The sequence below is a fragment of the Aotus nancymaae genome, unplaced genomic scaffold (genome assembly GCF_030222135.1).
Source record: "Aotus nancymaae isolate 86718 unplaced genomic scaffold, 86718_ANA_hifiasm-v0.15.2.pri h1tg000019l, whole genome shotgun sequence".
NCBI lineage: Eukaryota > Metazoa > Chordata > Mammalia > Primates > Aotidae > Aotus > Aotus nancymaae.
The window spans coordinates 36,158,400-36,184,553 of record NW_026988431.1 but is presented as its reverse complement, the minus strand read 5'-3'; the positions used below and the strand labels follow the sequence as shown (position 1 = coordinate 36,184,553).

The 26,154-nt window shown below is 39.8% G+C and overlaps 1 protein-coding gene across 2 annotated transcripts in view; it reads right to left on the bottom strand.

Moving 5' to 3' along the window:
- RASA2 (RAS p21 protein activator 2) overlaps positions 1-18,974 on the bottom strand; it is a 121,667-nt gene extending 102,693 nt beyond the window's left edge. For both annotated transcript variants that reach the window (XM_064378751.1, XM_064378752.1), the window contains exon 1: positions 18,785-18,974. In XM_064378751.1, the coding sequence (XP_064234821.1) occupies positions 18,785-18,917 (133 nt within the window). In that variant the 5' untranslated portion in view covers positions 18,918-18,974. The remainder of the gene's footprint in view (positions 1-18,784) is intronic.
- Between the last annotated feature and the right edge of the window lie 7,180 nt (positions 18,975-26,154).

Sequence of the window (26,154 nt, the reverse complement as noted above, 5' to 3'; positions counted from 1 at the left end):
TTGTATTTTATGTAGAGACAGGGTTTTGCCATGTTGTCTAGGCTGGTCTTGAACTCCTGGGTTCAAGAGATCTGTCTGCCTTGGCCTTCCAAAGAGCTGGGATTATAGGCATGAGCTACCATGCCCAGCTGGGAGTGCCAAATTCTTAACATTCAAATCATGTGCACTATTTTGGGTGCCTCCACTTTATCCTTAAATTCTCAAATTATAGTTTGACCTTAAATCAGTAAGAATAAAGTGTTCAAGACATTCAATATATTGCTAAGATATGACACAAGCAAGTCTGGTGAAACAATAAAAATGGTTTTTACTTGCACTTGGATGAGAGGAAGAAACGTTATTATAGTTCATCCCTCATTTCAAAAATTCTGTGCATGCAGGATACTACAATATGCAAAAGGAGACATTCGTTCTACAAAGGCAGATACATTGTTCCTACAGCAAACAGTATAGATTTGATTGTATGTACTACTGTCACTATTTCCTTCAACAATGAATCAAGATCAGGAGGTATATCAATGACAACCAACTGTTCCTCTATGAAGAAAGGAAGTTGACATTCAAGCACAATTTATTTTATTCTGTAACAATATCTGTTCTTGTTGAATTCATAACTAGTACTCCTTAAGCACTTTTCTAGCATAAATTATGATTTACAACATGACTGTTAACTAATTTTTCAAAGTCTTTTTTCCTAAAGGGTGGATTTTCAAAGACAAACAGAATAATCTTCTACTGGGCATTTCTTCTCTTTCACAAATGTACTGCAAGTATGCCAAGAACATCTTCACACTAAACATCAATGATTTTGTCCAACCATAAAATGAAATATCCTCTTGCCCACAGGTGATAGTAATTGTTTTTCTACATCATACATATCCTATAATATCACACATATCTTAAATAAAATGCTATGTTTAGCTTTGATACTCAACCTTCACATTGTTGCTAGTTACCTAATAAACATCACACACACATACACACACATATCTATGTATAAACAAATATAAATAAAACATCCCTTGCTCAGAAGTCTTCAATGGCTCACACTATCTACCACTGCCCACTTTGCAGGACAAAATCTAAAATTCCTTAGTCTGGTACAAAGACCCTCCCATCCCTCCATGATCAGGTGCTAGCTACTACGTGTTCAGCCTCACCTAGTTAATCTTTACCCTCACAAATTACGCTGTAGCAGTACTATACTTTTGGTTCCTTAAACACACTGTTCTCTCATGCCTCTGTATATCTGCAGCACTATTTTCTTTGTATGAAATGCCCTACCTGTTTTTCTCTCCAAAGAGCTCTGCTTAAGGGCATCTTTGTAAAGTCTTCCCTCAATTTCTAGGTAGTCATGTCACTCTTTCCCATGGGTTCCTATAGTACCTTGTATGTATTTCTACTACAGTGATCATATTGTTTTGTACTTGTTGCATTTCATTCAACAAATATTTGCCAAGTGCCTAAACACACGAGGCACTGTTCTAAGTGCTGGGGATATAAGAGTGAATAAAAACAGGTCTCTACCCATACGAAACTGTTGTACAATCTATACAGGGATGACAAATACCACAAACTCTTAAATAAGCACATAGTATTTACTGCCATGGAAGAAATATTTATTGCTATTCCAGAAAACAAAGCAGGGTAGGAGAGTTAGGGAATGGGAGGCTCAGAGGGTAGAGACAGGGAGGAGATCAATGTTATTTTATATAGGGAAGCAGGGAAGGCCTTTCAAGTAAAATATTTAAGCAGATACCTGAAGGACGTCATTGAGGGTATAAGCCATACAGGTATCTGGGGAAGGAGATGGACAGGCAGAAAGAATAAAATGTGCAAAGGCCCTGAGACAGGATAGTTTGGCACACTGGAGGAATAGCAAGGAGGGCAGTATGGCAACCAAGCAATAAGCAAAGTGGGGAGAGAAAGGAGATAGTAAGAGACAGAGTAAGGGTATGGGAGGAGGCAGGCTAAATACGGTCTTATATGCACTGGAAAGTCTTACGCTTTTTTTGTGTGAGATGGTAAGCTTTTGAAGGATTTTGAGCATAAAAATGGCATAATCTAACTTTTGTTTTAGAATCAGTGCAGAAGGGAAAGGGTAGAAGCAGGTGACTAGATAGGAGGCTACTGTAGTAATCTCAATTAGCAAAAACCTGCAGATTGGGGGAGGGGCAGAGCAGACATGGGTCTGGAGAGACTGGGTCATTTGGACATGTATTTTGAAGATGAAGCCAACAGGATTTATTCATATTTTGCATGTAGGATGTGAGAAATAGAGGACTCAAGAATGACTTCTAAGAGTTTTAGTCTGAGCAGCTAGATGAATAGAGATGCTATTTCTAGAGACAGAGCCTCTTGTTGGGGAGCAAGTTCAAGAGACTGTATTGAATATTAAATCTGAGATGCCTTATACATCCAAGTGCAGAAAATTTGTCCAAGGACAAAGGGTCCTGGATAGAGATAAAATTTGGGAATCATCAGTAAGTACATAAAATTTACAAAACCATGAGACAATACAAAATCACAATGGAAGTGAATATAGAAAAGAAATTTGAAGACTGAGCCTCAGGGCTCTCTAATGTTTTGAGGTGGTAAAGATGAGACACAATCAAGCAAAGGCAGTTTGGTTGTCTCTTCACTGAACTTCTTAGCTTCCCTTAGGGAAGGGACCAATTCTTAGCACCATTCTTAGCATATAATACACAATGAAACAGCTGCTGAATAAGTATCAGTGTGTGTGTATATAACTTTGGCATGGGCAAAAAAGAGATTCCAATACCACATCACAAATCATAAAATTGTATGTAAGCTTCTTTTTTCCATTTCATGTAAGTTGATCTATGTCAACTATTCCAAAGGTTTTTTTAAAAAGTCTCCTATATACAGTTACCAAAAGCACTTAAAGGATCTCTATAGTATTAATACAGAGATGTTTTGAAAATAAACAAACCAGTGCTGAAGTTCACACATTCAAGTATTTTGAGCCCACTAAACTGCACAAAATAGATAAAAGTCTGTGTCCTTATTAGGCTAACACATATGGAGAGAGCGAAAACAAGTAAGATAAATAAGTAAACATATATGGCCTAATACTACTAAGTATTAAGCAGTAAGAGGCACCACAAGAAGTGAGGTAACTCAAGTAAAGCTTCGTTGAGAAAGTAATGTCTGCATAAACACCTGAAAAAAGAGGAGAGACATGTAACTATAGAAAACAGCAGCTTTTAGACATTGTTAAAAAGTAAATAGCTTAAAGCACGAAGATAAACACCATCAAATCAAAACTGATAAGATTAACAGAAATGAAAAAACAGCCAACTCTCTATGTACAAGATCAATGATTCTATGCAATGGTCATCAGACAGTAAATCAAAATTCTATCATATAAATGATATCTAGGACTAAAATTCCAAAATCAGATGACTATCAAAGGTAGAGATTCTGGTGTATATGCTTCTGTACATGTATGTGATTATGTACATATGTGCCTATGTGCATGTTTGAGGATTATGTGCATGCATTTATACCTGTAGGTTTGCATGTATGTTTCTGTATGTCTTAGGGGAGGACACTACTGGAATAAGACAGAAAAGAAGATAAAGATTTATTAAGCAGCTAGACGTTCCAAGACTGTGTTAAATATTTTCTCAAATGTTTCATTTGATCATTACAACAACCCTGTGCGGTGAGCATTACTACTTCCTTTGATAAATTAAGAAAAAAAATTTCAGTTACATAGCTAATAAGGTTATCTGACATAAATCAAACTCCAAAGCCTGGAGTCTTTCCATTCAACTCTTAAGGTCTTTCTGAATACTATTCCCATCTGAAAGAGATGTGGTAGGTCCAGGTTTACTTCAAAGGTTACCTTAAATACAAGGGTAGGAGCCAACATGGGTCCCAGTGGGATTAACCCCCTCAAGAAACTGCAAAGGGCCAGGGTCCTGGACAAGATGATCCAAAGTTAAGGATTACTTGGGGTGAAAGAAAGCCAAATCATAATAATAGCTACCACTTACTGAATAAATTAATACATGTACTACACACAGATTTTTCATTGACTTCATATATATTACTTTACTTAATCTTCACAATAACTCTTCTGAATGATATATATTTTCAAAATATAGGAATTGGGGATCAGAGGAAAACATTCCAGGAGGAAGGCATAACATGAACAAGTTCTGGAGGAGGGCAACAAGAAGAGCCCTTCAAGGAGGCAGTGAATAGTATCAGCTGAGAAGGGGAATGAGAAGGAAAAAGATTATAAAAGAAGGCTAGTATCAAACTGAGATCCTAAAATTCCAAGCTAAGGTTTTACTTTATTCAGTAGGCAATAAGGGTCGCCAAAAATTTCTGTGTGGTTTATACTTCAGGAAAAGTAAGAACCTACATTAAGGTAACAAAGGGCAATAGGACGAAAGGAAAAATGAAAGAGATACTATAGAGACAGAATCCACAGAATTTGGAGTTAACTGGCTTGAGTGACTCAGGATATTATGTTCTAATACAGATTGAATATCCCTTATCCGAAATCCTTAGGATCAGAAGTATTTCAGATTTCAAATGTTTTTACATTTTGAAATTTTGCATTATACATACTTACCAGTTATACATCCCAAATCTGAAAATCTGAAATGCTCCAATGAATATTTCCTTTGAGAATCATGTTAGTGCTCAGTTTTGCATCCTGGAGCATTTGGGATTTTGGACTTTCAGATTTGGAATGCTCAACCAGTAACAGAAATACCAAACTAAACAGAAGAGTAGAACTTTAGATGATGATAAGATAAAAAATATGCATATTTTGTCATTTGCATTCACAACAAAAAAGAAACAGAGTGAGAAACAATGAATCTAATGTACATTTAAAAATATGATATAGTCTCTGGTACTGACTAGAGTAAAATTAAAATGCTGCTCTGCCATCTAATTACACATAAATAAGACAATCCTATAGAACAGTAATATAAGGTCTTTGAAATTTTCTCCTAAAGTTTAATTTCAATTTTTGCAATATGATAAAAGGTACACATAATTATAAAAACATATACAGTACTGGTATAGTATAGTTAGTTAAATGAATACATTACAGAGGAAGACATCTGCATTTCAACATGAGCTTTGCATTTAACTATCTGTATGTTCTTACTCTCAACGTCCTCCGTAAAAAGAGGTAACTATAATGCTTCAAGATTGTTGTGAGCATTAGGTAAGGTAAAGCACTCAACACGATGCCTAAGACAGAGTAAATATTCAATGGACAGTAACTATTAGTGGCCTTTCTTGGCTAGAGAGTCTTAAAAATTAGCATCTATATACAATTCCCTTCATCCAAGCCATTAGGTACTGACCAAAGATAATCTATAATATAACAACTGGATATAACAGAGGAGGTCATTTTTAAATATGAGTCCTTTAATACAAAATTAATACATTTCTATTATAGGACATACATGGAAACATGTCCGACCTTTGTATCTCAGGCTCCACATGCCTAAAATGAGGACACAAATCTGGGGTTGGCTAGCCAGAGATTTGCTTGGCCTGCACTGTATTTAAAAAATAATCTGTGACCATCTAGAAACTGAGAGCAAACAATAAAAAAATTTATATTTCTGGTTTCACTTTAAAAATCAAAATCTGGCAAAATTGTTTTGAGTGGAAACTGCAGACAGGTGTATCTTACTAAATCATAACAATCTCTGCCTGGCTTTACTACATTATACTTGGTCTGCATATATTCAAGTTTGCAACTCCTTAACCAGTTAATCTTCTAGGTTCTCCATAGCTCTAAAATGTGAGAGGCAAAACTTGAAATTGAAAAAGCACAGAGTAACACTGATTTCTAATGTTTGCAGATATTACTACTTATTGCCAGTTTAACCTAATGAACATTACAAGAACTGGATATACATGTAAGAATACTCCAGTAGATTTCTATCATATAAATTATCTAAGAAAACTATGAAAAGATACTTTATGAGTATCACTACTGCTTATGTTAGAGCCAACACTTAACTGAGCACAATATGCCAGTCAGTATTGTGCCAGGCAGTAAATGACTTGGCGTAAGTCATTCAACCTTTTCACAACCACGCTATGTGATTAGTAAACTACTATTCCCAATTTGTAGACAAGGAAGCTGAGGCTCAGCGAGGTTAAGTAATTACTAGAAAAGTAGCAAAAAACTATGCTTTAAACATGCTACCTTAGCTGTCATCATTCAATCAGTTTTCATACACTTATAATAAAAAATATCTTGTATATAATAAATCTTATGCAAGAAAAAAACACTCCCATTGATATATCTTTAACAGTTTATCACACATAACCTTCCAAAGAATCTCAAATTTACCCCCCTTCAGTGTACATCAGATTGCTGCAGGTGTATGAAGAAACAAAAATAAAAAAGGAGGGGGAAATGTCAAGAACTACTGAAAAGAAGAGAGTTTTGTAGCTGTTATTTCCCTCCTTAGTGGCTCCTTAGTTGTCATCTTGAGAACGCCACTGGAAAATTATACATTTGTGATATTATTCAGACAGAGAATAAGAAATGATACCAATAGGCATACAGTGACTGCTGGAATATCTACCAGTAGAGTTTTCCAGTGCATAAATTAACATGGTGAGATAACTCAGTTGTCAAGCAATTTTCCTCACTCCTGGTAAATAATTTGTACCTGTAAAATAATCCAAGATTGTATAATCTCACTCAATTGGTAATCTTTTTTTTTTTTTTTTTGTATATATGAGAGATTTAATGAAGATACTGAGAATACAGGGACATTTCCTATACCAGAAATGCAAACAATTTATATTAGACATTTTTGATCGAAACTAGTTTGGCCACTTTGGCCCACTGAACCTACAAAAGGTGAATCCATCTTAGGGGGTTGTATTACAATCCACTGGGCTCAAGAACACAATATTAGAACTTTTGCTAATATTTATTTTCTTATCTTTTTTGATTTTTGTTGTTGAGATAGGGTCTTGCTTTGTTAATCTTTGAAAAATCAACACATTAAATAATTCCTACCAGAAATCTGGTTCTGCCTAAGAACAAGGCACTATGATAAAATGAGGCAGTACCAGTGAGCAAGCACTTCAGTGAGCACAGGACTCTAAGAATCTGACACAGTTTGGGTGGCTATCCTAGACTCAGTGAAGCAAAGAACTGCTTTTGTTTTGTTTTGTGGCTATAAAACCTGAACTATATATAAGTACAATTACACATAAATAAGACAATGGCTAGTGGCATGACAAAGTCAAAATAAAGGCATAAATTCCACTGCACCTCCTCAGTGGTAAAGTCTACTACAGAACATAATCAGGGGCCAGTTGCTGCGTAAAAGTCCTATGCACAATAACTATCATACAGTTATCTATACTGCTATCATATTAATCACTTCTGACTGAGGCTTAGTCTAGAACAAGAAGTTAGGAAACAACTGTACATGAAAAGGCAAGTTTCACAAGGTATTGCCAGGAAGCGTCTATGGGTTATATAGATACGTCACCAAGTTGCGGGCAGGATCTTCCTGTGGTTTGCCTTCCCCACTTCCGGTTTCAGTTTGAAATGTGTGCTGATCTCTAAACTCCCTACAGCCCCCTTCCTCAAGTGGCAAACCAAACTGTAGGAATCTCTTCTGGGCTAAGCCAATGGTACCTATAGCTACATGAAGCTTAGCAAGGCTACTAAGGTGACCAAGAGAGCCTGGTATGGCAAACAAAAGGAAGGCACAAAGCCAGGAGCTGGCAGAACTCAGGGCTACATGGACAGGCTATACATGGGATATGGCTGTTATTTCTGGTAACAGCATCCAGGGAGCCAAAATGGGACTCGTATCAATCTTGCACTACAAAAAAAAAAAAAAAAAAAAAGGCACCTAGACACATAAAGAAGTTGCATGCATGAGCATATAAAGTTGTGTATACCTGTGTGTGTGTGGTGTGTGTACACATATTCAAGAACCACTCAAAAGTACATACAAACCCACATTAGCAGTTAGAGAGCTGAAAGAATTTTATTCATGAACCCCCAAAACAAGCCCGAAGATAAATTCTTATAACATTCAAACATTATAATTTTATTGGATATGTACTGCATTAGACCATAGCCAATTTAGGAATAATTATCAACTTCTTGACAATATAAATGTACTCATCAACTCCTTCCAATATATCATCTGACAGGCAGCTTGGTAGAGAAAGGGATGTGGGCTTTGGTAACATAAAGACTTTATGAAAACTTGGCTCTGCTCCCTTACAGTCCTGAGCAAATAACCTCTGTTTGCTGCCACTTCTCTAAAATAGAAATAACAATCTTCTTCATGAAATTGGATTACATGAAATACTTTGCTAGGTATTTTAACACAGCACCTGGAAACCAGTAAATACTCAATAAACACTAGTTCACCCTATCTACCAAGAATATTTTATACAAAACTGTACAAATTCAAAACTAAAATGTTCTGCCTCACTCATGTAAATGTCATATTTTAAAGGATCAAAATTGTTCAGAACCTTTTTGTTACATTTCTCTGAAACAATGTATTAAAATTTTAAAAAGTTTTTCTAACATAAACGATTACTCAAACAGGCAAAGTATATAAGAATTTGCTGTATTCTTCTTCTTTTTTTCTTTTTTCTATTTTTGAGACAGGGTCTCATTTTGTTGCCCAGGCTAGAGTGCAGTGGTGCGATCTTGGCTAACTGCAGCCTCACCCTCCTGGGCTCAAGTGATCCTCTGGCCTGAGCATTCCAAATATTAATAGCTAGGGCTAAAGACACATACCACCATGCCTGGCTACTTCTTTTTTTTTTTTTTTTAAGAAACAGCGTTTTGCCATGTTGCACAGGCTGGTCGCAAACTCCTGAGCTCAAGCGATCCACCCACCTCGGCCTATTCTTACAACTTTTAAGTTTGAATTATATCAAAAGTTACAAAATAAAACTTAACAGAAAAGTTGACTTTTTATGTGCACTCAAAATGTTACAAAACCTAACATTTGGTTGCTCTTGTTTTTGCAGAAAGGACAGTCTTCCAAAGTAGAACAAGAGAGACTGGCAAAGCTTAAGATTAATACTGTATCAAGTTCACTTACAGACTTTCGATAATGTAATATACTCCCTACAGGAAATTAAACCATTACAGGTAAGGCTAACTCCCTTTATCCACCACTGAGGCAATCACTGTTGTCTGTACAACTCTTTAGACCTCTTTTTATGCATTTATCCATCTACATACAGAAAAGGTAAAATATTTTGCCATTAAAAAAAACACATATGATACTACACATATTACTCTAACAACTTGCTGTTTTTACCCAACAAGACATTCTGGAGTTATTTCCTTTCATAACACAGATATACCTCATTCTTTTTAGTTGCTACAGAGTATGTGTATGAACATATTATCTATTTTCCTACTGATGTACATCTAAGTCATCTCCAATTATTGTTTTACCAACAAGGCAACATCAAACATCTTTGCATATACCTCTTCTGTAAATATGTAAGTGTTGATGTAGGGCAAATAGAAGTAAAAATGCATGGAGTATAGACATTTACATTTTTAATAGATATAGCCAAAATGCTCTCCAACATTGCTTTACCAATTTAAACTCACAGCAACAGTGAGAAAAATATTTATTTCCCTAAACCCTCACCAAAGACTGAGATAAACTTTCCTCTTTTTTTTTGGTAAATTGATGTTTTAAAATTTTATTTCTCTGATTTTTACTTAACCAATATTTTCATAGCTACTGGACATTTGTATTTCCTTTCCTGTGAAATGCCTGTTCATATCCTCTATTTTTCTAATGGCCTTTTAAGTCTGTATGAATTATTTACATAATCTGGACACAATAAATAGAGAGGTATAATAGCATAGTAGGTTAAGAGTTAACAGGATGAACTCTAGAGCCAATTTGCCCAGTCTGATTGGCAGCTCCACCATTCACTAGCCATTTAACCTTGATCAATTTACTTAGCTTAGCTATTGTGTATCTGTTTCCTCATCATGTGTAAAATGAGGATAATAATGGTATTTTTAGAGTTACTGTAAGGATTAAATTAGTTAATATACATAAAGTGCTTTAAAACAGTGCCTGGCAAAGAATTAAGTGTTATACACGTTTTCTTTGTCTGAAGGATACACTGCAAATATTTTCTCCCAAACTACCGTCTTTTAACTTTTGTTTGTAAGTCTTCGCTTACCTTTCCTCAAGCAGTTCTTTCTCAATTTCTCGACCATCAGACATTCTATAAGTAGATGAAACTAATAACTGACTGACCTGACTGGATCTCACAATCAACTTAAGAATAATTTCAGGCATCAGCCAAAGTGTATAGATTTTTTAAATCTTTGCACAGATTTTAAAATGATAGCTTACTTCCTTACAGCATAAAGCATGCCTACAAACCAACAAGACTGATAACTCACCAGAAAAAAAGGACAAAAGAAATAGACAAGTTCACATAACACACCAAAACAATGGGAAAAAACCGGCTCTTAAAAATATGAAGAGATCCTACAGCTTGATTTCAAGCCTAACAAAAATTTAAAATTTAAAAATTAAGGCCGGGTATGGTGGCTCACACCTGTAATCCCAGCACTTTGGGAGGCCAAGGCAAGAGGATCACAAAGTCAGGAGATTGAGACCATCCTGGCCCAAATGGTGAAACCCCATCTCTACTAAAAATACAAAAATTAGCTGGGTGTGGTGGCATGTGCCTGTAATCCCAGCTATTTGGGAGGCTGAAGCAGGAGAATCACCTGAACCAGGGAGTAGGACGCTACAGTGAGCCAAGATTGTGCCACTGCACTCCTGCCTGGTGACAGAGCGAGACTCCTTCTAAAAAAAAGAGATCCTCATTCTCATTTAAAAGTGCAAATTGGCCAGGTACAGTGGCTCACACCTATAATCCCAGCACTTTGGGAGGCCGAGGCAGGTGGATCACCTAAGGTCAGGAGTTCAAGACCAGCCCGACCAACAAGGTGAAACCCTGTCTGTATTAAAAATACAAAAATTAGCCAGGCGTGGTAAAAGGTGCCTGTCATCCCAGCTACTCAGGAGGCTGAGACAGGAGAATTGCTTGAACCTGGGAGGTGGAGGTTGCAGTAAGCTGAGATCGTGCCATTGCACTCCAGCCTCCAGTGTGGACGATGGAGCAAGACACCATCTCAAAAAAAAAAAGTACAAATTAAAACTACAAATTAGATGTTCCTTTTTATTTCACAGGCCAGTAAAGATCAAGAAGTTTTAAAATACACCCTATGTGGGTATAAAGAAATAGGCATTCATACATTGCTGGTGAGAGCTTAAATTGCTAGTTTAGCACTATCTTTCCAAAATAAAAATGCACATACCCTTCAATTCATCAATTTAACATCGAGAAATGTATCATACAGATAGACATTCATATTAAAAATGACATGCTCACAATGTTAGTCACTGCAGTAATGTTTGCAATAGCAATGACTGTTAAAAACCTAAGTGTCAACTAATAGGGGACTGGCTAAACAAACTGTGGTACAGTCAGATGATGAAATATTATGCAGTTTAAAAAATAAGGCAGCTCTCTCTATATCTGAATGTGAAAAATCTTCAAGCTATGTTGTTAAGTATAAAAAAGCAAGATACAGAAAAATGTATGTATTTTGCTACAATTTTTATGTTGGTGGAAGTAATGTAGTAGTGCACATATGTTTATAAATGCTTAATTTCTCAAAGAACACACAACAAAAAGGATATAACAAATTGGTAATGCTTGCTTCTGGGGAGGCAACAGCTAAAAGATAATGAAAGGAAGGAATACTTTTCAATGTATATGCTGTTTTGTACCCTTTTGAATTTTGTACCAGGTGTCTGTATTATCTAATCAAATAGAATACAACGTGTGTGTGTGTGTGTGTGTGTGTGTGTGTGTGTATGCAAACAGACTAAAACCTAACTATAACTACACAAAACTTTCTACCGGTACCTTTTAAATGGTAGCACATCATTTAGGTAGGATTTGTGGCTAATCTATTTGTGACAAAAGCAGAAATTCACCATCCTAGCTGCCCAATATCACCCCTTATGGAACTTTTGAAATCCGGAAATTAGGTCTGGGGTAGAGCCTAGGCATCAGGATTTTTTTAGTTCACAGGTGATGGTGACAGCGAGTCAGGACTGGAAATAGCTGAGGTAGACCATGGCATAAGTAAGTAAATATCCAGGTTCAACTTCAACCTCCACCTAGGTCATAACCATAGCTTCATCACTAATCCTATCCACTTCACAAAGTTCTTAAGAAGGAACAGGTAAGAGTGTGTAGATGGCACAGTGAAAATCTTATTATCACCTCTCAATATATGACCAAATAGGTAGTATAATCTCTGTGTATTAAATGTAGTACACTTGCAACATTCATAGTAATAAGTTAATATCATATAGCATTCTAGAAAGAACTTTGACAAGAGTGGACTAGTGCCCAACAGGCCATAAACTGAAACACTCGGTATCTCTGAATGCTAGATTCTTCATTTGTAATACGAAGAGAAGGAACCTTTATTTTTTCTACCTTCATGTTCTCTACCTTCCAGCTTTACATTTCTATAATTGTCTAAGAATCCAGACGTCTAAAAACAACTATTGCTTAGTATAGATTTTAGGAAAAAATAGGATCTTTTCATCCAATTCACAGTTTAGGCCCATTTCAGTCCAGTGGGTTAGTGTCTCTTAACAGACCCTCAGATATGTATTATGTACTGATGAATTAATGGTCACAGAAAAAAAATTTAGAATGCAAACATTCTTATCTAATAAATCTTAAAATTTTTTAAAAATAGTGAATCATGTAAAACAAGTGTACTAAATACATTTAAACATTAAAGTAAAGAGTCTGATGTACTGTCTTAAAGCAAATGGTTCAAGTTAAAAAGCAATAATCAAAATAGTAGAAGGGGTGTTAAAGACCACATCCAAACATCTCATTTTACAAGTAAGGAAACAGGGGCTTAGCAAGGTGAAAGAACTTGCCCAAAGTCATTCTGTCATTAATGACAGAAAAACAAATTTGTCATTTATAGTTCTCTGTATGTGTATTGATACAACATTTTAATGTTTATCACTTTAGAGAGGGATTTTTGATGACGAAAATGACACATGAAGCTAAAGAGATGCCATAAAAATGTCTTAATACACATAAAAAGCTTAACTTACATGAATATGTAACTACACAACAAAATTTTGTTTGCAGTTCTCAAAAGAGAATAGAACTTTACTAGTAGCAAAAACATGTAATCTGATATTATTGTCAAATAATTTCATAAAGCACATTAACAAGGAAATAGGATTAGCAGCTACGATTAAAGGATAAAACGATGGTTTTATTCTGACTCTATTAGTCACTTAAGGGTCTATTCAGAGTTCTAAGTTTAAAAAAAACAACTCTATGAACCCATTGAGGTTTACCTCCTGTCTTCTGCAGAGCAAATGATTAGCAGACTGCTCTGTGAACTTTTACAAAGAACCTTTTCTCCTCCGTTTCTATCCATCTGAAAGATGGATTCTTCCTTCATCCTAAATAACTCATCATCTCATTTCAAATATCTGATAAAAATGAACTCTTAGCATGAATACACCCTTTTTAATCTCTTCCACTCAACTCTACTGGATAGTCAATAAAATGTTTTGATTCATACTTCACAGAATTAAATAGATGGTTTTATTCAAACATGTCATGTCAAATTAAAACACTTAATGTGTAAAGTGAGATTACGAGATTTTCTTTTCCAAGCTCCAAGACCAATTAGTAACGATATTGAAATGCCCTAATAATAAGCAATCAGAGCATTAAGAAAAATGTAATCTTTTTCCTAATGAGGCAACTTTGGCATCAATTCAAATCTAAGCTTAGTGGGCACTGTGATTTTGAAAGGGATGAACTTCCTGATACAGACCCATGCAGTTTCTCTTAATACTAACATCTTCTAGTTTTTTTAGGTATATAATTTATAAAATATTTTCATATCTAGTAATTATCTGCAGGATAACATTGTGAAGTAGGACATTTCCTAAAGGCCTATTCTGTTCTAGGCACTGTACTTACACTGGGATGATTTTTTAAAAATGAACAAGAATGAATTTTATCTTGAAAGAGGTCACAATCTAACAGAGAAATGAACAAATGATTTCTATGAAATGCGCTATAATAAATAAGGAAATAAACAAGGAATTGTGATTCCCTAGCAGCAGAAAGGCCTAACACCCTCTGGTCAGAGATGGGGCTGGAAGTGTCTTAGGTTTTGGGAAGGAGATCACATAGAGCAGGCTTTTGAAGGATAAGCAGGAGCTTCCTGACATTAATATGGGGTGGGGTAAAGAAGAAAGACAATCCCAGGCAGAGGGAACAACAAGTATACAGCGGATAGTGGGAAAGCACTATTCCCATTTAAAAGATGAGGAAGGTAAGCTCCAAGGTAAGTGAGCTGCCTAACGCCACATGAAGATTAATTTAACAACGTATAAAGAATATAGGTCTTCAGATTTTAATCAGCTTTGTATACCTGGAAATGCCAGTACACGTTGGACAAGAACATCAGATAAAGATTAGTTTTTATCTCCTATTTATTCCTTCCTAAGAGATGGTCCGTGCATGACCCAGATCCTGGGGAGTGAGAAAGAGTGGGCAGAGATAAGGAGAGGCAGAGTGGGGAGGGAGGCTTATTTAAACCCCCTGGCAATCCTGTGAGATAGGTGTTTTTACTATTCCCATTTTATATATGAGAATATGGAGGGCCAAAGACATTAACAAAAGTTGGAAATTAAGGGAAGATTCAAACCCAGGTGACTAACTTCACCAGGCTTCTAAGCTCAAGCACTTAACCATACCCTATAGAGCCTCCCTATTCTGCCAAACAACCCTAGGCCATTCTTGGTCTGAAGACATCAGAGAAAGAAAACCAAGTGGGTTTTGGAACACATGGTCCCACAGATCTCGCACTGTACCACACATCTGAAAATTCTCACAAAATTTCACATTTGGCTCTCTTATTAATCTGGTATTCCTTGAGTAGAAAAGCCCACACATAAGGTGGCATGGGTGCTTTCTGCAACATTTTTACAATCTAATTTAATTGGACAAGAGGAAATTTAACAAGTGCTAATCAAAAAGGAAATCACAAAATAACAGCATGAAGCCTGGAGATATATAAAGGAGGAAGCCCCAATCCCTCTTTTTTGCTTGAGTGTGGGTTTTTTCGAGGGGAGGAAGGAAGCATACAAATGTGTTTCAGGTGTGCTAGCATAGCTGCTATTCACCACACAGGAGTTCAGACCAAAGAATGGAGTAGGGTACACCCTGATTTCCTTTAACAAGGGTTCATATAACAACCTTAGGATATCAAGTAACCAGACTCACCCCTGGAATAAGTTTAAGGAAGCAGACAATTCAGAGCTGTCATGATTTCCTAGAGCAAACGGCAACAAATCCAGTGTTGCTGACAATATTTTCTCTCATAGGCGGATCCCGAATTCCCTGGGTTCATTTTAGCACACCTGAAACACATTTGCATGCTCCTTCTTCCCCCAAACCAGGCCCCCGCAAAAAAAAAAAAATAAAATAAACAACAACAAAACCCCACACACTCAAGCAAAAAAGGGGTATTGGGGCTTCCTCCTTTATATATATTCAGGTTTCACGTTGTTATTTTGTGACCTCCACCTTTTTGGTTACCAGTTTTTGTTAAGTTTCCTCTTGTCCAATAGACAAATATCTGTCCAACTGACAGATATTTCACCTTGTGAAGCATATGGGGAAATAATTACAGGAATGAAATCCCTAAAGAAGGTTGTGGACTATTATGTTCAAGATACATAAACCAATCTGGCCAGGTACAGTGGTTCACGCCCATAATCCCAGCACTTTGGGAGGCCGAGGCAGGAGGATCACCTGAGGTCGGGAGTTCAAGACCAGCCTAACCAACATGGAGAAACCCCATCTCTACTAAAAATACAAAATTAGCCAGGCATTGTGAAACATGCTTTTAAACCCAGCTACTCAGGAGGCTGAGGCAGGAGAATCACTTGAACCGTGGAAGCTGAGATTGTGGTGAGCAAGAGCATTCCATTGCACTCCAGCCTGTGCAACAAGAGTGAAACTCATGCCCCCAGACCCAGACAAAATTTCCTATTTAGTCAACTGGTATGGCTCGCTCACTAAGGTAACAATTATACGCATGAGAAGGAAGGGAATTAATAAAAACAATACATAAACCAATCCATCCTCACTTTTCACTGGGGAGATCTGCAGTTGAAAGGTCCTATCCAAGTCCAGAAATAAGAAAATTTCCTTTCAGGCTAATTTTCAGCCCCTACAGATCTCTAGCTCTCTAGAAAAGAGGCTCCCAATCAGTAGTATAAAATCTGCCAGCAATCTCCTAGTGGGCACTATCAGGCTTTCTTCCAAGGTTTCCCACTGTTGTGAAGAGAAAAGCTGACATGGTTACACCCTCCCCAAGTTGCTTAATATTTTGTCAGAATTATCATCGTCTCGTTTCTGTGACCTTGGCACCTGCTAATAACTCTTCCAACCCCTCAGCCCCCACCCTACAAAACCCACATGTTAGTTTCAGGGAAACAGAAAACAGCATCTCTTGACAAGGTTCTGAATGTTAACCAACTGTGGATTACATCAGTTAAAAGGAGGACAAAGAAATGGGAAGGGAGCTTCTGTATACAAGTAAACAAATACTTTTTTTTTTTCCCTACAAAGCAGACACTCCATAACCTGAGCTACAAGGTAAGTACCCTAAAAAGCAAGAAACTGACTAGGATAACAGATATAATACTTCAACTATGGCTAGAACAGTAATTATTATCCTCAGCAACTAGATGATCAATCTCTAAGCTTGGGTTGCTTTAAACCATAGAAACGAAGCGGTTTTTTTGTTTCGTTTTGTTTTTTTAATTTGTAGACCCAAGTTTCACTTACAGAACTGTTCTTAGTGGTCTTTGTCATGGGGCAGACAAAAGCACAGGACAACTAAGTCCTTCTGGAAACCCTAACCCTCAATTCCAAGACGTGTGTATATGCAGTTCCACGGTACAACCTGCAGTTATATATCAGTGAGGCTCCAAAAGACAATGCCTAGCATCAAGTGGCACGAAAACAGAAAGTGGTAAAAGTCTGGAAAATCATATAAAAAGAGAAACTTTGGCCTATTTACAGTTTTCCCAAATATTACATTAGATATATGCAAAAATTGAAAATAAAACTTTCCCCTCAAATATGAGGATACAGAAAAAACAAACAAAAAAATTTATTCTGAATTCCGAAAAGGTTGTATGGCCTAGAAAGTAATTTTAATTTTGGGAACTAAGATCTATTTCATTTTCTAGGGTTAAAAACTGTAGCTTCTTAAGAGCCCTAGGACTACTTCAGGTAAAAGATAAGAAAATGTAACATGTTCGCTTCTGAGGTTTCATAAAATCCCAAATACCTGAAAGGGGGAACAACCTGAAAAGAGGAAAAGTGGGAGAATGTGAGCTCAACTAATAACATGGCTATTCTAGGAGAGGAAAATTTTACATCCTGCCCAAGAAAGAATTGTTAGCCACTTCAATGCAAGTCAATTTTCTTCAAAGTTTTAAAGTACGCCCTCATAATTGAGGGTTATTTACAAGAAACATGAAGCATGTTTCCAATCTGAGAATACTGCATAAGGAAAATAATGTTAATTTTCGACAAATGCAAAAGTTTTAGTGGTATCTCTTACAAACAGAAAAAAAAAAAGCGATGTATCTAAATAACTACTGTGAAAAGAACAACCTGACACTAAAGGGTAGTTTTTAAAAATAAAATATTTAAATGACAGAACTCAAATGATCTGTCCACACAGTAAGGCTCGGAGAACTCTGAGCAATATTTTCTATTTAGTCAACTGGTACGGCTCGCTCACTAAAGTAGCAATTTTACGCATGAGAAGGAAGGGAATTAAGCGGGCTGAGTGCGGGTTAAGTGACTGTGTTTTGAGACCTGCTCACAGGAAGCCACTACATCCTGGCTGAAGTCCCGTCCGTCACGCCGTCCCTCGATTCAAGTCCCGCCGCAGCGAGGTGTGGCGAGTACAGGTGTCCGGCCGAGCCCCTCCCAGCGCGCTCACCCGCGAACAGCCCGCGCGACAGCCACTCCGGCCCCAGGGCGGCCTGTTTCCTGCAGCTCAGGGCGCGTTTTTCAACCTCTCCCAGGCTCGCGAGCCCAGGAAACGAGCAGCCCCCTCCCCTTGGGCCAGCCCCACTTCCCCGCCCGACTCCTCCTCTGGCCGCGCCTCCGCGTAATTACCACTCGTCTCGCACCGCCAGGCCGCTCCCCAGCACCCGCAGCCGCGCGGAGGCCTGTGTCTGAGGGCGGCCGGAAGCTCCTTACGCCCCCGGACCGCGCCCCCGGCCGCGCCCCGGGCTCTGGCGTCCCAGTGTCCAGGCCGCTCCGGACGACCGCTCGCTCCCGCGAGCCGAGGCCCCTCACGCCGGCGCAGCCGGGACTCCCCAACCCCAGGCCAATCCCCTGCTCCCACTGCCTCCCTAGAGAAGCAGCCACGGCCCACGCCGCCCCTTCGAGGCGACGCCGCCCCCAACACACCCCCTTCCAGCCTCACCCGCGCCCAGCCCAGGCCCCCTCCCGGGCCCGCGATCCCAGCGCGGCTCGGCGCCGCCACCACCGCACGCCCACCGCCCCCTCAGCCCCGCGCCCGGCGCCACCGGGGCGTCCCTTCAGCCCAGCCCCCGCTTACAGATCTTGCCCCGCAGGCTCTGCAACACTCGAACCTCGCGACTGTCCTCGTCCCCGGCCTCGGGCTCTGCCGTTGCACTCGCCGCCGGCGCATCGGAAGAAGCCGCCGCAGCAGCAGGCGCCGCCGCCGCCATGGTGCCGCCCGGCCCGTGCCGCAGCCCCGCCGCCTGCGTAGCCCGGCGAGGCGGAGCCCAGCAGCTGCCTAGGTCCAGGCGAGCCGCGCGCCTGGCCCCGCCCCCGGGCCGCGGCCTGATTCGCCCCGCCCCTCCCGCCGCGGCCGCGGCCGCGGCCCGGGCCCCGCCCCCGCCCCACCCGGGTCTCCATTCGCCGCCCCCGCCTCCCGTGAGCCGGGCCCAGGCGAAACCGCCTTCCCGACTTGGGGCGCTGGCTAAGTGTGTCTCCGGGTAGTGGCTCTGAGCGGCCTTAAAATCCCCACTGGGAGAAAGCTCCGGCCTTCTGGTGATCCCTAAATCCTCCCGCGAATTGGGCTCCCCTCAACGACCAGCAATCCCCTAACGCTAGGGGGAAATAACGGCCCTTTCCAATCGGGGGAACTCCCTGTGGGAAGAAAATAGAGTGGAATTTGGCAGGTGGGTGGACCTCAAAAGTATCTTATTCAAAAGGAGGCAAGAGATGCATTCGAGAGACTCTTCCAGTATTATCCAAACACTCCCCGCTGGCAAGCCAAACTCCTCTCACACAAATACTCTTACTAAGACCAATTCTCTGCAAAAGCTGGTTCAAGAAAAGGACCATAGCCCCCCAACTCCAGCGTGAGTGCAACGCCTGAGACCCTCTCAGAGGAATTCTGAAGCATTTACCATCACTTTTGTATTTCGGGAACAGAAAAAGCAAAGAAGGGTTCCCACCACCACTTTTAAAAGCCCACTTATAAAAGTGGGCTTTGTTAAAAAGTTGACTGACCCTGGAAAATGTGTAAATCTTTGACTAATTGTTAGCTTTATTTCAAGGGAACTCTTTACAGTGAGTAAACTGCATGAATAATACCCTGGTATGTGATGAGAAAGACAATTTCCTGGTGTTGAGGTTATTAACTACGCTGCCCTAAGAAGGAAGAAACTGTGACTTAATAGGGCAGGGTAATTCTTTTCCAGGGCAACAACAGGAATAAGCCAGTCAGTCAACAAATATTTTTTGAGGGTCAGACATAGTGATGGCCTCAGATTCAGAGATATACACAACGTCAAGATGAAGAGAGCTCCAGCTCAGTCTGGAGGGAGATACAGAAAAGGGCAGAGGCACTGGAAGATGAGAAATAGAGTGGGGTGGCCGGATGCGGTGGGTCACGCCTGTAATCCCAGCACACCGGGAGGCCGAGGTAAGCGGATGAAGAAAGAGGTTAGGAGTTCGAGACTAGCCTGGACAACATAGTGAAACCCCGTCTCTACTAAAAAGACAAAAATTAGCCGGGCGTGATGGCGGGCTCCTGTAGTCCCAGCTACTCACGAGGCTGAGGCAGGAGAATTGCTTGAATCCGGGAGGCAGAGGTTGCAGTGAGCCGAGATTGGGCCACTGCCCTCCAGTCTAGGAGACAGAGCGAGACTCTGTCTCAAAAAAAAAAAAAAAAAAAAGAAAGAAAGAAAGAAAAGAAACAGGATGGGGAAACCTAAAAACTGAAAACAAATACGCTGCCTTTGCCAAGGCTGGACAGCCCCAGAGAATGGCCAGAGATTAACATGTGCCTGGCCAGCAAAGCTTCCAGCTCTGCCTGTGTTGTGGGTAACCCCTATTCCCCCATATGATCTTTACATCTGTTGGATAAAGTAAACCACCTCCTCTTATACGACTGTTCTGCTGTCATTTCATACAATAAGTTGAAAACTTAATTTCTTGTCTTCCTTTCCAAATCCGAGTTCACACCTGTATACTGTTACTCGGGCTAGAAACTTTGACTTTTTCTTATCTGTTGTCCCCCTGTATACTGTTATTCGGGCTAGAAACTTTGACTTTTTCTTATCCGTTGTCCCCATACTGTTTTCAGTTGCCACATCCTCCGACTCTGCGGAAATCTCTTCCTTCCTTTCCATTCTCTGCCATTGCCCTGGTTAAAATTATTCTCGTTTAAAGAGTATCAACGTGTTATAGAGCCTTTTTCCCCCCCTATTTTTAAAGGTGTGCCTTTTTAGAATCAGGCTTTTTGTCTGATTTTACATTTGGGCAAGTTACTCAACCTTTCTAAACCTGTTTCTTTTCTTCTTTTTCTTTTTTCCTTTTTTTTTTTTTGACAGTCTTGCTCTGTTGCCCAGGCTGGAGTGCAGTGGCACGATCTTGGTTCACTGCAGCCTCAACTTCCTGGGCTCAAGCAATCCTCCCGCATCAACCTCCTGAGTAGCTGGGACCACAGGTGTGCACCATAATGTCCAGCTAATTTTTGTATTTTGGGTAGAGATGGGGTTTCGCCACGTTGCCCAGGCTGGTCTTGAACTCCTGGGCTCAAGTGATCCATCTGCATCAGCCTCCCAAAGTGCTGGGTGTAAGGCACTGTACCCGGTTAAACCTGTTTCTTTTTTTTCTTTTTCTTTTTCTTTCTTTTTTTTTTTTTTTTGCTTGCACTTAGGACATATAAACCTGTTTCTTTAACAGTAAAGTGGAAATGATAAACTGTCTTCTTTGACGGGTTGTTATTAGGGTGAAATAATTATTGGGAGCAGGTATGTGAAGCATCTAGTGGAATACTAAGCACGTACTAGGATTCTCAGTAACTGACCTCGTGCTTTTGACTGAAACTCTTGTAATAAGTCCCCCATCCCTCTCATTCCTCCTACATACCACTTAAATTAACCTTCCTAACAAAAAAAGTTGGAGCTTGTCAGTTGCCTGCTCAAGAAAACATCAATGGCTTCATTCATCCCTTCAGCCAGTTAGCAAGAGCCACTACATGTCACAAACAATGCTAGAAATGACTAAAGTTCAAATTCCTCAGCCAAGTGTTCAGGGTGGGGACTGGACCCAGCCTACCTGACTCCTCTGATCTCCAGCCACACAGAACCACTTTTCTCATCAGCCTGACTCTCTGGCCTTCCTCCTGCCTGGTCAAGTGCTGCCTCATCGATCTGTTTCTTTCTCCAATAGACAGAGAAATTATTTGAACCTTTGTGAAGCCTTGATCACTTTTACATATAATACCTGGACATGTTCATATAATCCTAGATTCACTTTTTGAACTCCCCTCAAATCAAATGAATGTGTGGAATCATACTAGCTTCCTGCCTTCACTCTGCAGACTTGAAATTTTCATTTTTTTGAAAATTCCGATTTGTATTTCTTATTCATTATCATGCCTGTCTAAATGGATAAAGTATCAATATCTGTGCCAAAGTCTTCTAATTTCCCTTCTTTGTCACTAGCTGAACCCCAAGTACATAACTCTATTACTAAATGGTCACTAAAGGCAGGAAAATAATTTTACATAAAGTGACATTCCACTTTTTTTGTTCTTCCAGACAGTATTCCTGTTGCAGATTTCAGACTTACATACTGTTTCACTAAAATCCCCAAACTTCATGCTTTTTCATCCGAAGCCACTTCTAATTACTCTGTTTTTACTGATACTGGCCTACCTTGAAGAGATCTTTAGTAATGTCAATGTTTTCTTAATATAAAATATTTGGAAAATAAAATTTTCTAAAGACTAACAAGACTTACAGTATAATTACAAGGATTCTGTTACATCTTACTCCCCGTATTGCCCTTGCATTGTGTTTTTAATTCATCTAGAGTTCCTCTCTTTTCTTCATGATGTTTAGTAACTGGAACAATATTGCACCATCACAAACTTGAACTTCACTTCCTTCCTCAAATTATTAATGAATGTGTTTAAAGGACATCACTCCTATCCCTACCACTCTCTGTTCTGATGAGCAACCATTTACTACTGTGTCTTTTCCTATTTCTTCACCAGTTTTAAATGCATTCAGTCATTTTAGCCCATACATTGGCTTGCTTTATGGTGGATGACGTAGGAAAACTATGTTGTTTTTTAATAAGAAGACTATAATCTGCAGCCAAAAACTAATTCCTTAACTTGTCTGTTACGGCATATTTTTGAATCAGCACCCACGAACCTATAACATGGCATTATAAGGGGTTATCTCTTGGCCTTGAGTTATTTATTACAATTTTTTTCTAGTGAGTCAGGGGAAGAGAAATGTGCTTGCTTTTTAATATTTAAGTGTAGATCATTTCCTTTCTTTCTTTTCTTTTTTTTTTTTTTTGAGACAGAGTTTTGCTCTTGTTGCTTAGGCTGGAGTGCAATGGCGCAATCTCGGCTCACCGCAACCTCTGCCTCCCGGGTTCAAGTGATTCTCCTGCCTCAGCCTTCTGACTAGCTGGGATTACAGGCATGTGCCACCATGCCTCGCTAATGGTGGCTAATTTCTGTATTTTTAGTAGAGACGAGGTTTCTCCATGTTGGTCAGGCTGCTCTCGAACTCCTGACCTCAGGTGATCTGCCTGCCTCAGGCTCCCAAAGTGCTGGGATTTCAGACATGAGTCATCGTGCCCAGCCTAAATGTAGCAAATTTTCACAGGGCTGGACACTCATTAGGCAGAACTGTTTCTGGTGGCGTGGTGGGAAAGCAAGTTCCTTTGATCATTGATGACTTGGTTTCCCCATTTATCTCATACCATTTGTATGTTAAGCATTATGCACTGAGTTACATTATAAAAAATCTCTAAATCCAACTGGCGTTTATGAAAATAAAATTTTAAAAATAAAACTGGAGTGGTGGAAGGTGAGGAGAGACTTTAAATGTTAGAAAACTTGCTTTCAACATTTTATCTCAAGATCAAATAAGGCCATTGACAAGGCTGTGTCCAAATTTTTATCCTAAAACCTCCAGCTCCTTCAGTACCAATATTTTCAAGGCCAGATGTGATGGCACACGCCTGTAATCCCAACACTAGGTTGTAATACTAACTGAGACAGGAGGATTACCGGAGGCTAGAAGTTTAAGACCAGCCTGGGCAACACTATGATTCTCTGTCTCTACAAATATAAATAAATAAATTGCTGGGCATGGTGGCATGTGCCTGCCTATACTCCTAGCTAATTGGGAGACTGAGGTGGGAGGATTGTTTGAGCTCAGGAATTTGAGGCTGCATTGAGCTATGATCATGCCAGTGCACTCCAGCCTGGGTGACAGAGAACTTGTCTCTAAAAAAAAGAATTTTTTTTTTTTTTTCAAATTTGATCAGCTCTTGCAAGAGAACTTTAAAGGCCTGACTATCTGAACACGATACAGTTGATGCCCTAAAGTCAGTGTGACTTCAGTTTATTTCTCAGTCCCCCTCCTTTTGAACTATTATGCCATATCCATCCCATCTCCAGTGCACTCTTGCTCTTTTAGAGTGATAAAACAAAACAGTGGGTGTAGGCTGGGCGCGGTAGCTCATGCCTATAACCCCAGAACTGTGGGAGGCTGTGTTGGGTGGATCACTTGAGCCCAGCAGTTCAAGACCAGCCTGGGCAACATAGTGAGACCCCAAATCCATAAAAAAACAAAACCAAAACTCAAAACCAACCAAATGAAAACATACAAAATAATGAGTGTAAAAAGAAAACTGGAAATGTTGTGCAGCCATTCACTTGTTTCATCTTCTACTCTGTACTCAGGAAGTTTCTTTGTTAGGTCAGATCTGTCCATTCGCCATGAGCCCTAGATACATGCTCCATTCAGCTGGCAATAACCAGTCCAGAGGACCTCAGGCCATGGCCCAGCTGATTTCCATTCTCTGAAGACACAGCTAAGACCTCCTGAGGCCAAGAACCCTGTTACTCAGCCTGGCTGGCACACACTTAAGTTTGCAATTCCTGTGGTCAGAAAAGGAGTACGGAGCGGGAGATTCACCTGGCTGTGCTCATGGTGGGTTGGAGATCAATATGTCACCTTCTTGTTCCTTCCCCAGTGCCCTCAGAGAATAATGGAGTGGTGGTTGGGTAGATGATGCCCTTGAGTTCTTCCAAACTCTCAGAAAGGAGCAAGGAGACTCAGGTGGAACTAGAAAAGAGCTGGCTCAAAGCCCGCTATTGCAACAAAGCTCAGGGTGGGAAAACATCAATGAGAATTGAGATTCAAGAACGCAGGACCAAACAGAGCTGCTTTGGCCGCAGCTGCACATTCCTAATCACGCCACTCCATTGCCATCTTAGGAGGATGCATCTCCCATTGAGCAGTTTTTCCAGTGGTGAGGGTTTGGGAGATCCCAGTTCTGGGAAGTGATCACTCCTAACAGGGCAACTTCTGAGCACCTTCCATGGTGTTTTGGGGATGAAAATGATGGTTAGGTGTAGCCCCAAAAAGCAGAAAGCTAGCTCCATAAAAGAAATATGGGAGAACCTTATTTGAGCAGAGAAGGGCACAGGCTGCACCTGGAGACCAAGTAGGACTCCAGAAAGAGGAGAACTGACTAGAGGGGCAGAGACCTGACCTGGAGGAGGAGCCATCGACTCTCACAATAGCCATTTTATTCATAAACAGGACTTTTTTGGGTTAGCTTCTTTGTAGTTCCTTTGGCTTTTGCCTCATGGTCATAAGATAGCTGCTGTAGCTCCAAACATCTCAACATCCAATGGCACAGAGGTGTTTTTTTTTTCCTAAAATGTCTTTTTCATTACTTTCAATGGCAAGATTGCAATTACTTTTGCACCAACCTAATATTAGGGAGGAAAGCTTTTCCAGATAGCTTTCCTGTAAGTCACCACCATGAGGTATCTTCTTAAGGCTCACTCACCAGCACAGGTAACGTATAATTTTCTTAGTCTAAGGAACATTGATACCCCTGGTATGGGGATGAACCTTCCATCCCAAAATACATTGCTACTTGAGACCTGAAGTCTGAACCAAACCAATGTTCTCTTGTGACAAAGAAAGGGGGACAGTATGACACAGAGTAGGCAGCCAATTCTGTTCATCGTATCAACATACCTATCTTCCAATAATAGTGCCTAAATTCAACTGAAAATGTTTCAATACATTTAACGCCCAACCTTCACCTCTGGACTTTGTCCCACGGAACTGGCCTCTTTTTCCTTTAGGTCATTATGGTACCCTGTATATATGAATACATATAATCATTGTAGTGCTCATAACACATTTTCTATTCCCATTTGTTTACCTGTCTGAAACAGTCTCAAAGACTAGACAATATTTTATTTGTCTTTGCCTCCCTAGCACATAGAAAATATAGAAGAATATAGAAGGCACTTACTGAATGTTTGAGAAATGAATGAATGAGCAAATAAATGAGATGATATGTTCAGAAAAGCTGCTAACAAATGAGCCCAGAATTCTGAATTTAAAATCTACCAGGGAAACCAGAGCAGACCACATAACCAGCTGGCTGGGTCTG